The sequence below is a fragment of the Symphodus melops genome (genome assembly GCF_947650265.1).
Source record: "Symphodus melops genome assembly, chromosome: 13".
NCBI classification, from domain to species: Eukaryota; Metazoa; Chordata; class Actinopteri; order Labriformes; family Labridae; genus Symphodus; species Symphodus melops.
The window spans coordinates 5380262-5394016 of NC_136703.1; the positions used below are offsets into that span (position 1 = coordinate 5380262).

General features: G+C 42.7%; 1 protein-coding gene across 5 annotated transcripts in view; it reads right to left on the reverse strand.

The window, feature by feature from the left end:
- Positions 1–6527: 6527 nt before the first annotated feature.
- Positions 6528–13755, reverse strand: part of LOC306833326 (protein FAM110A) — a 52431-nt gene continuing 45203 nt past the window's right edge. For all 5 annotated transcript variants that reach the window (XM_079358507.1, XM_079358505.1, XM_079358504.1 and 2 more), the window contains 2 exons: positions 9797–10216; positions 6528–9429 (listed from right to left, as the gene is read on the reverse strand). In XM_079358507.1, the coding sequence (XP_079214633.1) occupies positions 8031–9428 (1398 nt within the window). In that variant the 5' untranslated portion in view covers position 9429; positions 9797–10216 and the 3' untranslated portion in view covers positions 6528–8030. The remainder of the gene's footprint in view (positions 9430–9796; positions 10217–13755) is intronic.

Here is a 13755-nt window from a genome sequence, read left to right on the forward strand (position 1 = left end):
AGCAGGAAAAATATGCCCTTTAACCTGGCCTCTGATAGGGATGTCTTTGTTTTTGGAGCCAGCCTCAAGTAGACACTTCAGGAAAAAAGTTCTCTGCACTTTTACTTTGGCTTCACTTTTCAACACACACCTGAATTAGGGGCGTTTCTGCCATTCTTCTTCATATCTCAGCCAGAATGGATGGGGTATGTGGTACTGTGGCTGCATTTCATGTTCCAAATAGGCCACTTAGTCTGCAAGGTCTGACTTAAGTTCCAACAGACGAGTGAAAACAAATGTGCTCGCAAGAGGTTTCAGCTCCAGCAGGCAGAGAACATTTTGAATGAGGGTTTATGGAAAAAAAGATTGTGAGTTACATCTGAGCCGAGTCCAGTATCTACTTAATGATGTTTTAATCCTGACAAGACACAGGCTGATGTCACACATTTGGATTGTTTCAAGTCAAGGTTTTGTAGACGTTGCTCCGCTGTCATCTGCTTTCATCATACACATGACATTATATCTTTAAAACTATGACGCTATTGATATCAAATCATCGCTCAGCTTTGCACTCTGAAATCAATAAAGACATTTATAAAACAAAATATTAACCAAAGTTTCAATAAATCTTTAAACAATAATATGCATGAGGATCATAATGTCTGCAATCATCAGAACAATTTCTTCCGGTGATGTTTTCCCCCTGCCATTTTAGAGGCTATAGGTTTGCATGTGTTATTCAGGTGTGCTTCCTAGAATAAGATGCATGTGCACATCGTTGCATGCAGAAAAGCTGATATGTTTGTGCTCCTGTCAGTATGTGACATACTGCATGATTAGCTGAAACAAAAGCAATTGAGGAATGTGCAGCCTCATTGTGCAGCCAAGTAAAAGCTTTCCAGCCTTACAGATTCTGTTTTATGCAGAAAGTGGGCTACATCGTGCATTTTTAATCAGAGTGGGGTCTTTACTCCCTGAAAAAGCTCTTCAGCTCAGTGAAGAGAATGAAAGCAGAACCGAAAGAAAGGAAGAAAAGTCTTTCATTGTTTGTGAGAAAGATGCTGTTGTTTTTAGTTTTCACAAGCTCTGAATGCAGCGTGTGTTTCTGTCTCTGTTAGAATCTATTTGAGCTGATCCAGTCTCCTCCTGTCTGCCTTTCTTCCTGGCTGGTTTAACATTGAAGAGGTCTGGTCAATTTGTGAAATCGAAGGTGAGGTTTTAAGTCACTTTACAGTCTTGTTAGTCTGCACTGCCGTAATCAAGCTGCATTTATCTTAAATGTAACTGTGAGAGCAGCAGGCCGTCTGCAGGCATCTTCTGGGAAATGCTCTATTGGGGTGGCCATACTTAAAGCACAAATAAAGTCATCAAGCACTTTATTCTAACATAACGTTACAATGGTGCTGCTCTGTGCACTAGAAAAAGGTTAACAAATTACATATATGCATGAACCACTACGGGCAGAACTTCTTACCCATACTGTGTCACATAATGTACGTCATTGTTTAGCTTGAACACACTGGACTCGGCTGGCTGTTGTCTCTATCAGATACTTTCCCACAGTTCAGTTCAGTCCAGAAGACAGCTGCTCATGACCATTTTATCATGCTGCTGGGTACCAGCTGTGGTCCAACGGTCCTTTCTGAAAGACAACTGGCAAACACACATACACACAAACGCGCACACACAAGCATGAACACTCTTTCTTTTAATGCAATGAGGCCCCATGACCAATCGTCAAAATGACTCTTGTGGTACATGAGGAGGCCCACAAGGCACACGTGGAGAGCTTCACTCTTCTGTCTTCTGATAAACAGCACTGCTGAGGATGTCACGTGCAGAGGCCATACTGTAACTTGATCTTTAATTTGAAATGGGCTTGTTAACTTTCTCCAGTGTTTAACTGAACAAGCATTAACAATAAAAATGTATTGTCGAGTTATACGTTAATGAATTCTTCCTTCAGATTGAAAAGGGAATATGAATTCTCATTTTATCCAAATATAAATTAATATGATACTCAGCTTTACATGATGCATTTTTTAAAGACAAAAGTGTTTGAATTATGTCTGAGATATTATTTCATTAGCCTTACATTTCCATCGTGACTACTAACATAACCTATGAATTATGGTCTGACCAAAGATTTCTGTTTGTCCAGAGATCCAGGTTTATATTCATGGGGACAGGGCCTTTTCAATCTGCACCCCAAAACTACAAGAAGATGTGGTTGGTAAAAGCACAAGAGTACAGAAAGGCGTCCTATCAATTCATTATTCAGTTGTGTGAAAAAAAAAACCTTTTCTTTTTCTTTGTTTTTTTTTGGCAGACGGTGAACCCCCGTCCCTTTACATAATACGGTTTGGTCCTGGCCCCAAACCAGCTGCTGACAGTAATTGCTGGCATTGAATTGTTAGTTTGGGGGACATGTTTTTTACACCTCCTTATGAAAAATATCTTACCCAAAATTACACAAAGGAATAAGCGTAGTGCACAAGTAGATATGAACCTGCAGGAGTATGCTGGGAAATAAGGCTCTTTTGGCTGAATGAATAGATGTGTTTTATTTTTAGCAGAGGTAGGTGTGCAGTGTTAAAAGATGTGCACTGTCACTGACAGTCTGTAGGTATTTCTTTCAATATAAATCTAAGTTAAAAAAAAAAACAGATTAAAACTTTAAGTTAATGCAGCACAGATGGTCGAGCTCACAGGTCTCTAACAGTTAGCTCGGGAGCTACTGGTAGCTCTTGGGCAGGTTTTCAGTAGATTGCCTTTAGGTTGACTGACTGAGTTAAAAAAATAAATACATCTGATGACAGTAAATGCACCTCGTCCACTATTCAAATATTTGGCCCATAAAAACAAGAGTAAAGTGGTATTGTTTTCTTGGACATTGATTTGAAATTTTAGTAACATAGCTTTCGATGTTGCACAATAAGAATTCTCAAATATTGATGATTGATCGATGTGAACTGAAAATTATTGATAAGCATTGGCTTATTGCAATTTTACATGCGGTCAGGTCGCACCCCATGTACAAAGGCTATAGTCCTCCATGTGGGCAGCCCGGGCTCAAGTCTGACCTGTGACTCCTTTCCTGCATGTCTCTTAGTAAATAGATTTAGTGGACTCTTTAGTCAGCAATAACTTGGTTGGCATTGAAAAACAAATCTTTCCAAATGTCACTTTTACCCAAATCAACAACATTGGTCTGCTTAAAAAAAAAAAAAAAAAGCTTAACAAGGACAGAAAAGTGTCTCGCTTCAGGCTGCAGAATTGGCCAAAAGAGACAATAGGCTTTTTATTTCACTGCACCACACACTTGGACCAACACAACACGACTGCAGCCCAAATATTTCAAAGCACAAAAGAGTCATCTTCACAGGAAATCCATCCTGTCATGTTTGTTTTGGTTGCTACAGATGAGTTCTGACACTCGAATTCTATACATTTTTTATAACATATAAAGATGCGTAACTGTTCAAACATTCAAACGCTCAAACACTCAAAAGGAATGGAATAAATTCTAGAGTATTTACTGTGTTTGTTCGTGGCTGGATGGGAGCTGAAAGCTGAACTCTGGCCAAATGTATAGAGGAGCATAAACAAAGCAGCATGAACTGAGTGTTTAGCCCCCAGGCAGCAGCTGAGGATGATATGATTCGGATGAACAGATAGAGACAGAGAGAGAAAGATGGAAATATAGATGTCAGGAGATAAGGTAGAGCAGCACAGTGCTCTGCAACAACACGTTGAGACAACACAGACAACCCAGTTTTTTTTCCCACGGGATATATACGGTAGGTCCCAGTGAACGAGGCACACACACACACACAGTCGCACAAATATAGTCAAAAACACAGAGATCCCATCTGTCCCGGCGCCTTAATCAGCTTATCACTCCCTGCACTGAGGCTGTTCAAAAGGACTATCAAGCTTTGACATACATTAGTGCAACTACTGGATCCACACACACACACACACACACACACACACACACACACACACACACACACACACACACACACACACACACACACACACACACACACACACACACACACACACACACACACACACACACACACACACACACACACACACACACACACACACACTTTCCAAAATATGCACAAAATTGGACTTAGTAAGTATGCACGCAAATAACCCCCATGACATTTTCCTCCCAAAAAGATTGCATGTAAGTACCATCAAAATCATTAAACATGCACAAACTCACACAAACACACAGCAGAGGCCTAAGTGCTTAGAAAAACAACACAAACAAGGCCAAGACACGCAACAGAGCACGCACAGACAAATACAAGCTGTGCGTGTGAGTGTTGGTGAGCATGTGCGCGCGTTTGTCTTGACAGGATGCCAAAGCCCAGCTGATCTCTCAGTAAATATGGACATATGGTCAGCCTCTGCGGGGAGAGACAGATACAGAGGGAGAGCGAGTATGAGGATGACACAGAAGATGCATCCTGGCGCGTTTTCCTCATTTATCTGCAGAGACACCACAGCGGGTGGAGACATCTTATCCTCCTAGGACATGTGCTCTCTTTTCCCAAAGCTGAAGCATTTAGCCTTTTTTGGATTCTTTACATCACCCTGGGGAGCAGAGCAGAGGTGTCCACTTTTTGTTACGTAATGATTAGTTAATGTGGTCTTTTTTTTTTTTTTTTTATTGTGCCTGCATCCAATCCAGTGATTTTTGCTCTGCTTCGCTGCATCACAGCTCCACTTTAGTCCACTTGGAAGCTAACAAATGAAGAAGTGAAATGCATTTTTAATTGTTTTGTGTCCTAGTTTGGAACAACTTTTTCTCGGGGTGTCTGGTGGCCTAGAATTTAAGACAGACTGCATGCCCCAGCATATTCCTTCCAAAAAGTCATTCACAATCTTGATGAAACTCATCAACTAAAATCAATTTAATGTAAGAAGGTATTGCTGGTCAAACATTTTCTGACTGATCAGAACAAAAAATACCTTCTGATTTCATTTCAATGAACATTTATAAAGTCAGCCTGCCAGAGATGCTGATGTAACTAATTTGACATTAAATCCCCAAAGAAGCACAGCAGCTCCAAGACTGGGGTTATTTGCTCCTCTAATAGAAGCTGACACATTTCTTATGCATAAAATCACTTTCTCACAGCATCTGTCTACTTTCCCCTAATCTCTCTCTCTACACCCCATTTCTGCCACCTCTCTCCCTTGTCCTTTGCCATTTTCCGAGCCTTTTAACGTCTGCGTTCTGTCGTCTTTTTTTAGATTTCCGTTCCCGTCTCTCGCCTCAGTGTTTCTGGCTGTTAATCAGAGTTGCCTGGGACATCAGGCGGCTGCTGTCATGATGCCCAGCTTTGGGCTCCAGGCATCAACATTTATCATTTGGAACAACAGCGTGATCCACTCCACCGCACCTCTCCAATCCTCGAGCTAACCACATCCACAAAGCCAGTAAAATGGGAGAGCTGTAGATCAAGATCTCATGGTGTGCGGGGTCTGTCATTGTCCCGAAGAGGGCATTTGTGACTGAGAGTTGAAGTTGGACTTGAGGGGCTCAAACAGTTTCACTGTGTACATCAGAAATAATGTGCAGCCTGTAAAAATAGATAAACGTTTCCGGAGGAGAACCTTTAAAAGCATGCCGGTTATCTCTGTTTGAATTCTTAAACCACAAACAAGAGGCTTTCCTTACTCACTGAGGGAGTCAATGATGCTTATAAACAAAACTACTATCTGTGATAGCCTCTTGAACTAACTGTAAATGTATGTTGTATGACTGTAGTAGCTCCTGAACGATACACCAGGGGAAGCCTGCTGAACATCAAACTAACCTACTGAACATGTCTGCATGACCTTTAGCAGAAGGAGGCTGCTGTTGATGTCTTCTAAATCAGCTTAAATTCAATTCAATAATAAAACAGGGACAGACAAAAACTGTTTGGCATCCATATACAGTATTGCTTTTTTATCCAATGAGATAGTTCATTCTCCTTTCAGATCATTTTGTACTTATCCACTCTGTTATGTCAGACACCTTGAATTGTAGTCTGATCCTGCTTGAGACAAAACAGGCACCACAAAGAAGGATACTTTGACACATTATACCTGCAGTTAAAGATTATGTTTGAGAGATTATAACACACCGGGAGCTCAGAAACATATTCACATGCATACATGTGTAGGAGGGTAATGGGTGCCAAAGTCTTCCAGACTGATGTCAGCTTTGTGTAAAACTTTCATATTACAACTTATGCAACTAGATCAAAGCAAAACTGTCCAGGATTGTTTTGTCAATTATTGGTGCTGAAATTCAATTTAACAGGCCCAACACCTGCTTCACTGAGCTGGACCAGCACCAGTTTTCAGATAATGAACCAAGGTCTTGGCAGCAGCACTTCATAAAATCCCAAAACACTGAAGAAATCAAAGGAGTGGCTGTTTGCTGCCATATGCTGGAACCTGGTGGGGCCGACACCATGTTTTTTTTTTTTAACAGCCAACTTTATTAAGAAAACAAAAACAGCCAAACGAGGAAGTAGTCTAACATGTTTTATTTACTGTTAACAATTCAACATTGTAAAGCATTTTGGATTTCTCTCATTGAAGAGTCTTTGGGCAACCAGTGACTGGTTCAAACTGCACACTTTGTTCAACACCACAGCTGACTTGTTCTCCAGCTCTGATCTGACGCGGACCTCCACCTGTGACGGGTACAACACGAGGAAAGACGAGCTGGTGGTGCTCATGTAGAATACCCTGAAGTTACAGAAAGAAAATGCAGGGTAGAGAACATGAACATGGGAGACGGAGCGACTCTCATTCTCCTGTCGTGACAAATAATTCGAATAAATACTCTTTAGTCTCTATTTACTGTAATTGTAGTAGATATGATCAGATTGCACGCACGAGCAAAGATTGAATTCTGTACACATTGCTGTTAAGATTTTATAAAATATGTTTTCCAAATTGGTCCATTTTCATTTCACGCAGTCATTCTTCCTGAGACTCTTCCAGAACCACAGACATACAGTACTTATACACCATAGATCTTTATTTCTATCCACGTGTACATACTTGTCAGTCTTCCTTTTACCCATCACTTGATTTCTTTCTTATATTTGTGGAGGCAAAATAACTTTCACATACTAAACTTACTTTAACCATCCACTCATTCCTCGCTCTTTATATGGCTTACTCTCTCATCACTTCAGAGACATGGATAGTAAACAGATTTCTCCTCCAGCGTGAGTGTAGCATAATCCAAGACGTGACCTTGTTACTGGTGCAAACACAGAACTAGACAATATTAAAGCAAGATATAAAGACAGCACCAAGTGCAGCTGCTGCCATGTTTACTGTACTTGACCTGAATGTGCATCTGTGTCGTGACGTGATTATCTTAGTGAGAGTGATGCCTGTGCTTTAAACCCGAAAATAAACAGTTTTCTTGCATGCAGACATAAATATGTATATTAACAGTCTTACAGCCAAAAGATTTCTTTTAAATACAAATGTGTTTATGAAAGTTTTTATGTGAAGTTTCACAGTATCAATGTGTTTCTCTTCTTCGCTCGTTCACCAGTCACAACACCAGAGTCTCTCACAGTTTGCTGCCAGATTGGCTTTGTTCTGCTAAGACCTCTAGAACGTACACACACACACACACACACACACAAGCACGCACACGCACACACACAATTTAAGTACCTTTACATAAAGAAGAAAAATTACAAGCATCCTTTGCCTTCATTCTCACAGCCCTCATCATTTATACCAGTCTATTATTGCTTTGTATATCAATATCGTTATAAAGATCAAGTGAACGAGAAGGGAAAGGTATCGTCCGTTCAGTCCAGCAGGGAAGCAGTCCTGACCTGCAGCCCGGATTAAAACCACTGATGTGTCATTTCCATAACAATGTGATGTAAGGCAGCAGAACATGAACAGATGGGCTCCACCTCTTCAGACATATGTATGCATACGAAATGTAGCGCTTCCTTGTTTTTTTTTCTAGCAAGTCTTTTCAAGTCATTTTAAGTCTATACATTAGAGACAGCATTATTTGTATCTCGCGCCTGACGGATGCCGTATAGCCACTTGATGACTCGAGCGTTTCTCTCGATGACCGAGATACCGTAGGGGACACGTTCGTTGGCTCTGGCTGCTGAGTCCTCATCCTCCTCTTCTCCTCCGTCCTCCCTCATCCGGTCAGCCTCGGAGCTAGGCGTACTGACGCTGCGGAGCTTGGACACGGACACAATGTCTGAGTTGGCTCTTGTAAAAAGCTCCACTCCCCCCATGCCCTGCACCTCCTCCGGGTCCAGCCCGCAGTAGTTGAAGAAGCGTTCCAGATCGGCTGTTGCACGGGAGTAGCGGTCGCTCAGGTCCGATTTGGAGCGGTGCAAGGATGGGTGCTTACGGGAGGATCCTTTAGAGCTGGCGTTAGATATACGAGTAAAAGCAGGGGAGGCTGGAGGGATCATGCCAGCTCGGACCAGCAAGGGACTGGGTGGGGGGTAGGCTGGAGGTGGGGGCAAGGTTTGGGATGGGGTGTTGAACTGAGGTTTGGGTTTGTTCTGAGGGGGAGGAGGAGGTGGGACATTTGGGTGAGCGACCTGGCCCTGGGCAGTCTGTCTGGGTCTGAGTGGGGGCTGCAGCTGTACCCTCTGAGGCTTCCTTATCTCAGCCTGAGGCCGGACGTCCACCCTGCGCACTGTCACTGAGTTCGGGCCGCTATAAAGCGCCTGAATCCCAATGCGGGGCGCTCGTGCTGGAACAGGGGGTGGACGACGTGCTGGCTCTGCTGTCTGAGTCTTGAGGTTGTTGTTGAGTGGAGAGGAGGTGCAGGAGGAGGTGGATGAGGAGGTGATTGTGCAGTGATTCAGTGGTTTGAGGTTGTTAAGGAGTCGGTTACTCCTCTCCTGTTCTGCTGACAGGCTACTACCGATGCTCTTAGCTCCTGATGATGGAGATGATGAGGAGGGGGAGGTGGAGGAAGAGGACTGAGAACATGGCACTGGACCATCACATACATCATTGATAAGATTATTGAGAATATCCAGGTTAAGAGCAGGTCCTCTCCTTCCTCCAGGCCCCTCTCTCCCTCCTCTGTTCTCCACATCGGTTGGGCATCGGGGAACTTTGCGGGCTGGAGGAGTGCTGATCTGGCACTGCAGCATCATCCCCGGAGAAAGGAGGGGTTTTCGAATGATGGGTGGTTTGATAGGAGCCTGGCGGGTGAGGACGACCTGCTGGCTTTTTACATATTTGGCCTTGTCGGCCTCTAAACGTTCTACTGCGCTCAGTTTACGAGCGCCTGGGTCCGCCTGACGACGGAAGTAGTCCGGACCCTTGTTAAGAATCCTGAAGGGCATGCTGGAGGTGAAGGGAACCCCGGCCAGATGGCCGTCTGATGGCCGCAGCGTCTCCACCGGCATGCTGAAAGAATGGACAGAGAGGAAGAAAGATTTTCCATCACTCAAACAGTTTTTGGAGAACAAATATGTACAAAGACAAACAAAGACACAGTAAGCAAGAGCTGAGAAAGAAGAGATTGGTTCTGTTTTATTCTAATGTTAAATGTAACAAAAATGTATTAGTGCTTATCACAATGACAAGGACATAAGATTAAAGTTAGACTAGAGACAAACATTAGAAGTGACAGAAGGAGAAGTGGGTGAGAGTGGAGCTCCCACATGTCCCCTCTGAGCTTAAGAAAAAAAGCTCTTTTGTACTCTCTCCTTTCTTCCCACTCTCCCCCCTCCCCTCACTCACTCGCACCCAGAGCCCCCTTTAACTTCCTTACCGGTCGCTGTGCTGCAGCTCTCACTTCTCTCTTTTTCGTCCTCCTTTCTTCCGTCGCCCCTTTTGCTCTTTTATCCTCGATTTTTTCCCAGTTCAGGCTCGGTTAAAGGCTACTTGTAGGAAAGGGTCAGTCGGGGTCAAATTCCACATCGGGGCCCAAAATTATTCGCTCAGTGATGGCCCCAAAATGGGGTTAGGGCTGCAGGTCGGGGTCAGTGGTCAGCCACAGTGCAGCCGATGGTGGCTCTTTAACCAAAGTGTACGTCTGAAGTATCAGCTGACAATGATCCCCCACAACGCGACAGCCTCTATGATCCCGTTTGCAATCTCTGTCGAACTCGTCTGTCAAGCCCGTCCTCCTCTCCAGCTGTCATCTGACACAGAAAGCCGGTAGGCTGCTCCTCCACAGAGCCCCACAGTCCTGTTGAGGGTTAAAAAGAGATGGAAGTCCAAGTGAGATAAAGGTAGAGCTCTCGGTTTTCAGTGTGCCTCTCATTAACAAAAGCATTCACACACTGTTACACACACACACACACACCACACACACACACTTCTCCGGCTGACAGACAGGGACTCTTTTGAACACTGAAGTGGAGCAGACGGGACAAGCTTTAATATCAAGTCTGGCTCCTCCCAGCTGGCCAATCACACGTCAGACCGGGAGTCTCAGTGGGGCACAGGAGGCGGGGTGGGAGGCAGGAGGCGTGCTAGCATTGGTCCACAGCGAAAGGGATTCTGACCAATCGGACCCCTCCCCCCTCTGAGTACAACAAAACACTGAGCTGGGTTGTAATTCAAATGAAAATTCTTTGAAAGGGAGAGCTGTGGGTGCATGGGGGGGTGGGGGGTGGGGGTGAACAACGGTCAAAACAGCTGCAATTTTTTTCATTGACTTGCATCAGGCTCAGCGGGATACTATGGAAACATTGTGAGAAACACCGATAGTCCACACAAATGTTCTTCTTTGCTCTTTGTCTTCATCACAGTAGAAGTAACACAAAGTCTGTCACCAACAGAGTAAACAGAGGAATAATCTCACTTTAATTATATAGCTTTAAATGTTCTTCAATTTTCTTTCAACCTTTAAGCTGTCGATTTTAAGAGCAATGAGTTCAAAGATGTATCAAAACCTGGCCTTAAATTATAACAGCAGTTCAGAGAATACAAAGAAACAAAGACAAGCAGGGAAGGATCTTGTGTTTCCTACACCTAAGCACCCAGTTGATTCTATTGTACTTTTTCCTCTCAGCTTTATTCATTCAAACCTCTGCAAACACAACATTCATCTCGGTTTCCCTTTTCTCCAAAATCTAATTTCCCAGAAAAACAATTCTCTGCCTGCACCCCTCTGTTCCTCGGCCTAACTCATCCCTCCCCCCTCTTCTGAACCGTTTACAACATTTCACTCCAGGGTTACATCACACTCAGTCAGTGGGCCTGTTCCTCGCATCGCTCATCCTTACCTCCACCTCCAACACATCTATCCGCACATTTTTAATGAGCCTTTTTATAGCCATCTATCCTCAACATGTGACCCTGTTTCCCCCAGATCTTCCCCCCGCTCTCCCTCTCCCTACACTCTCATCCCTGAATAGCCGACCGGCAGCAAGGAGAACGAGCTAAAGCGACCATGACAGCTTAGACTTGGACACACATTTACTCTCTTTTAGGAACTGCACACACAGGCCCGCAGTTTGCTTTCATCTCAGCCATGTGACACACCAAAGAAGAGTTTTAAATAGCTTAAATCACAAACACATTTGCATTACCGAAAACAACATGAAGCGATCAAAAGCCTTTAGGCAGACCTTGAGGGACTACATTTAGGGGAGAAAGAAGAAAAGCTGTTTTGGAAACACTGAACGCAATGTAAAGACAATGATTTGAGTGGGAAACCTGAACAAAGGAAGAACTGTTCAGTTAGTTTCAGGTACAGGAAGACAGAAACCAAATGAAGGAGACAAACGCGTAACAATGACATCATCACTGGGACGTTTTGCTTATCAGAAAGGTTAAGTTCTCTTCAGAAGTAGAAACACAAATCAAATTCTTCCCATCTGTTGCAAGAGTGAGTCTGTGACGGATTTACCAATAGCCTTCGGTCACATTTTAGATTCATGATAAATACATTCGAAGAATATTAGTTTTATTACATGCATTCTTGTCAAACCTGACACCTACAATTCCCACAATTCCCTGGGTGGACTAAGCAGGGGTGTTAAGAGGAAATAAGGGACCAAAGTAATGTTGAATTAAGTGAAACGTCTCATTTATTGCAGCCTTAAATGTGCCATTTACTGTTTAATTTGGAGCTGATTCACCGACATTAGTTCTGAGTGAAACAATACAACAACACTATTGAACACAACAAACGAACAAAATTTAAATTCTCAACTGGAGATATGGCACCAAATGAGGAGCATGTAAACGCAGGTCTAGATTTCAGTAGGCTGTGTTTTGCTGGTAGTGGCTCATGTAACTTCAAGGATTGAGCTTCAAGTGTAGTTTAGGATCAGCCTAAAGCCACACTGGTTTCGAAATCAACACTCCCAAATGTTTTGGGAATTTTGTTACAGGTCATAGGCACCAACTAACACATTGTGTAAATACTGAAGTTCCCGTTTAATGTAAATTAATGTGTTTTGTTCTGTCACCAGGCAGACAATTACGCAATAGTGATAGCGGAAACATTTACAAATCAGTTTAGCAAAGACACGAAAGATAACCACATAAAAAATGTAGCAAAATCCTGATACTTTAGAAAATAACCCATCTGTAGATTATGGGTTTGTTAGTATCTTAATAAATTAAAAGACATTTTAAATCAGACTTGAAACGTTACTTTAAGCAGCTACATGTTCTGTATTGTCGTTATAAGAAGTGCTTGCTGAAAGCGAGTATTTCGCTGGCAGCTTCCTGAGGCTACCTCGTCCAAATACTCATCTTAAAGCACCTCATACATCCACCAAATGTGAAGTCATATCCAAGTGTTCTAGAAAAGAGTTGTTTTTTAATCCATAGATATTTCTGAACGCGATCTCAACACCGGTATACAGTTGTGTTCAATTGTCTGTTTCATTCCTGTGTTTCAAATATGTGGAGCCTTGCAGCAATAACAAACATTGTTCATAGTTCATATACTCTATTTCTCAATCTTCATCAGTATTTATGGCTAACCCGTCATTTCAGGTAACACAGGGACCGGATTATAGTTATCCGCTGTAATGGTTATGTGTGGGTGGGACTTATTGTGTGTTTTTCAGACGCAGCTCTTGTATGATTGCGAAAACCCAAACTAGGAGATGCCCCATTATTCCTCCAACATTGACTTCTCCTTTAGTTTTTACATGATTAGTCCACGATTGTAATCAGCTTTAAAAGCATGTGGCAGAGGCAGTGATGGACACTTAACATCATATTCTGTTAAAGGCAGAGCGAGGAGGCCAGGTCAGCACGTGTATACTTTTAAGAACAGTAAACACTCTTTGTGGCATGTCCTTTTACTTCAATAAATATAGCCAAAGGTTGCTTTGTGGATGTGCAAAGGGCCTTAATAAGGAATAAAGGATGTTCTCTTTCAGTAGAGGGCTGTGTGAGGGGAATAGAAAGGCCACCGCATACTAAACCTGAATTAGTTGTGGTTTCAGTGACCAGAAGCACAATTTCACTGTTTTTTTTTTATTATGGTTTTTGATTAATTGGTTTCTATGAATGACACACGCACAAACCTTTCCATAATTAGCTACAAATTTATTGCACTCCATGACATACTATTTTGTTAATATATAAAAAATACACATGTTTAAGAGGTAGAAATGCTGTTAAGCAAAATAGCACAGAGGTCTTTAGAGACCTAAGACAAATTATGGAGAAAGGAAACCTTCCTTTGTGGAATCAAATGGCTATAAATAAATGCATAACCAGCTACAGACACTTCTTTAAGACTTGACATTGAGAAGA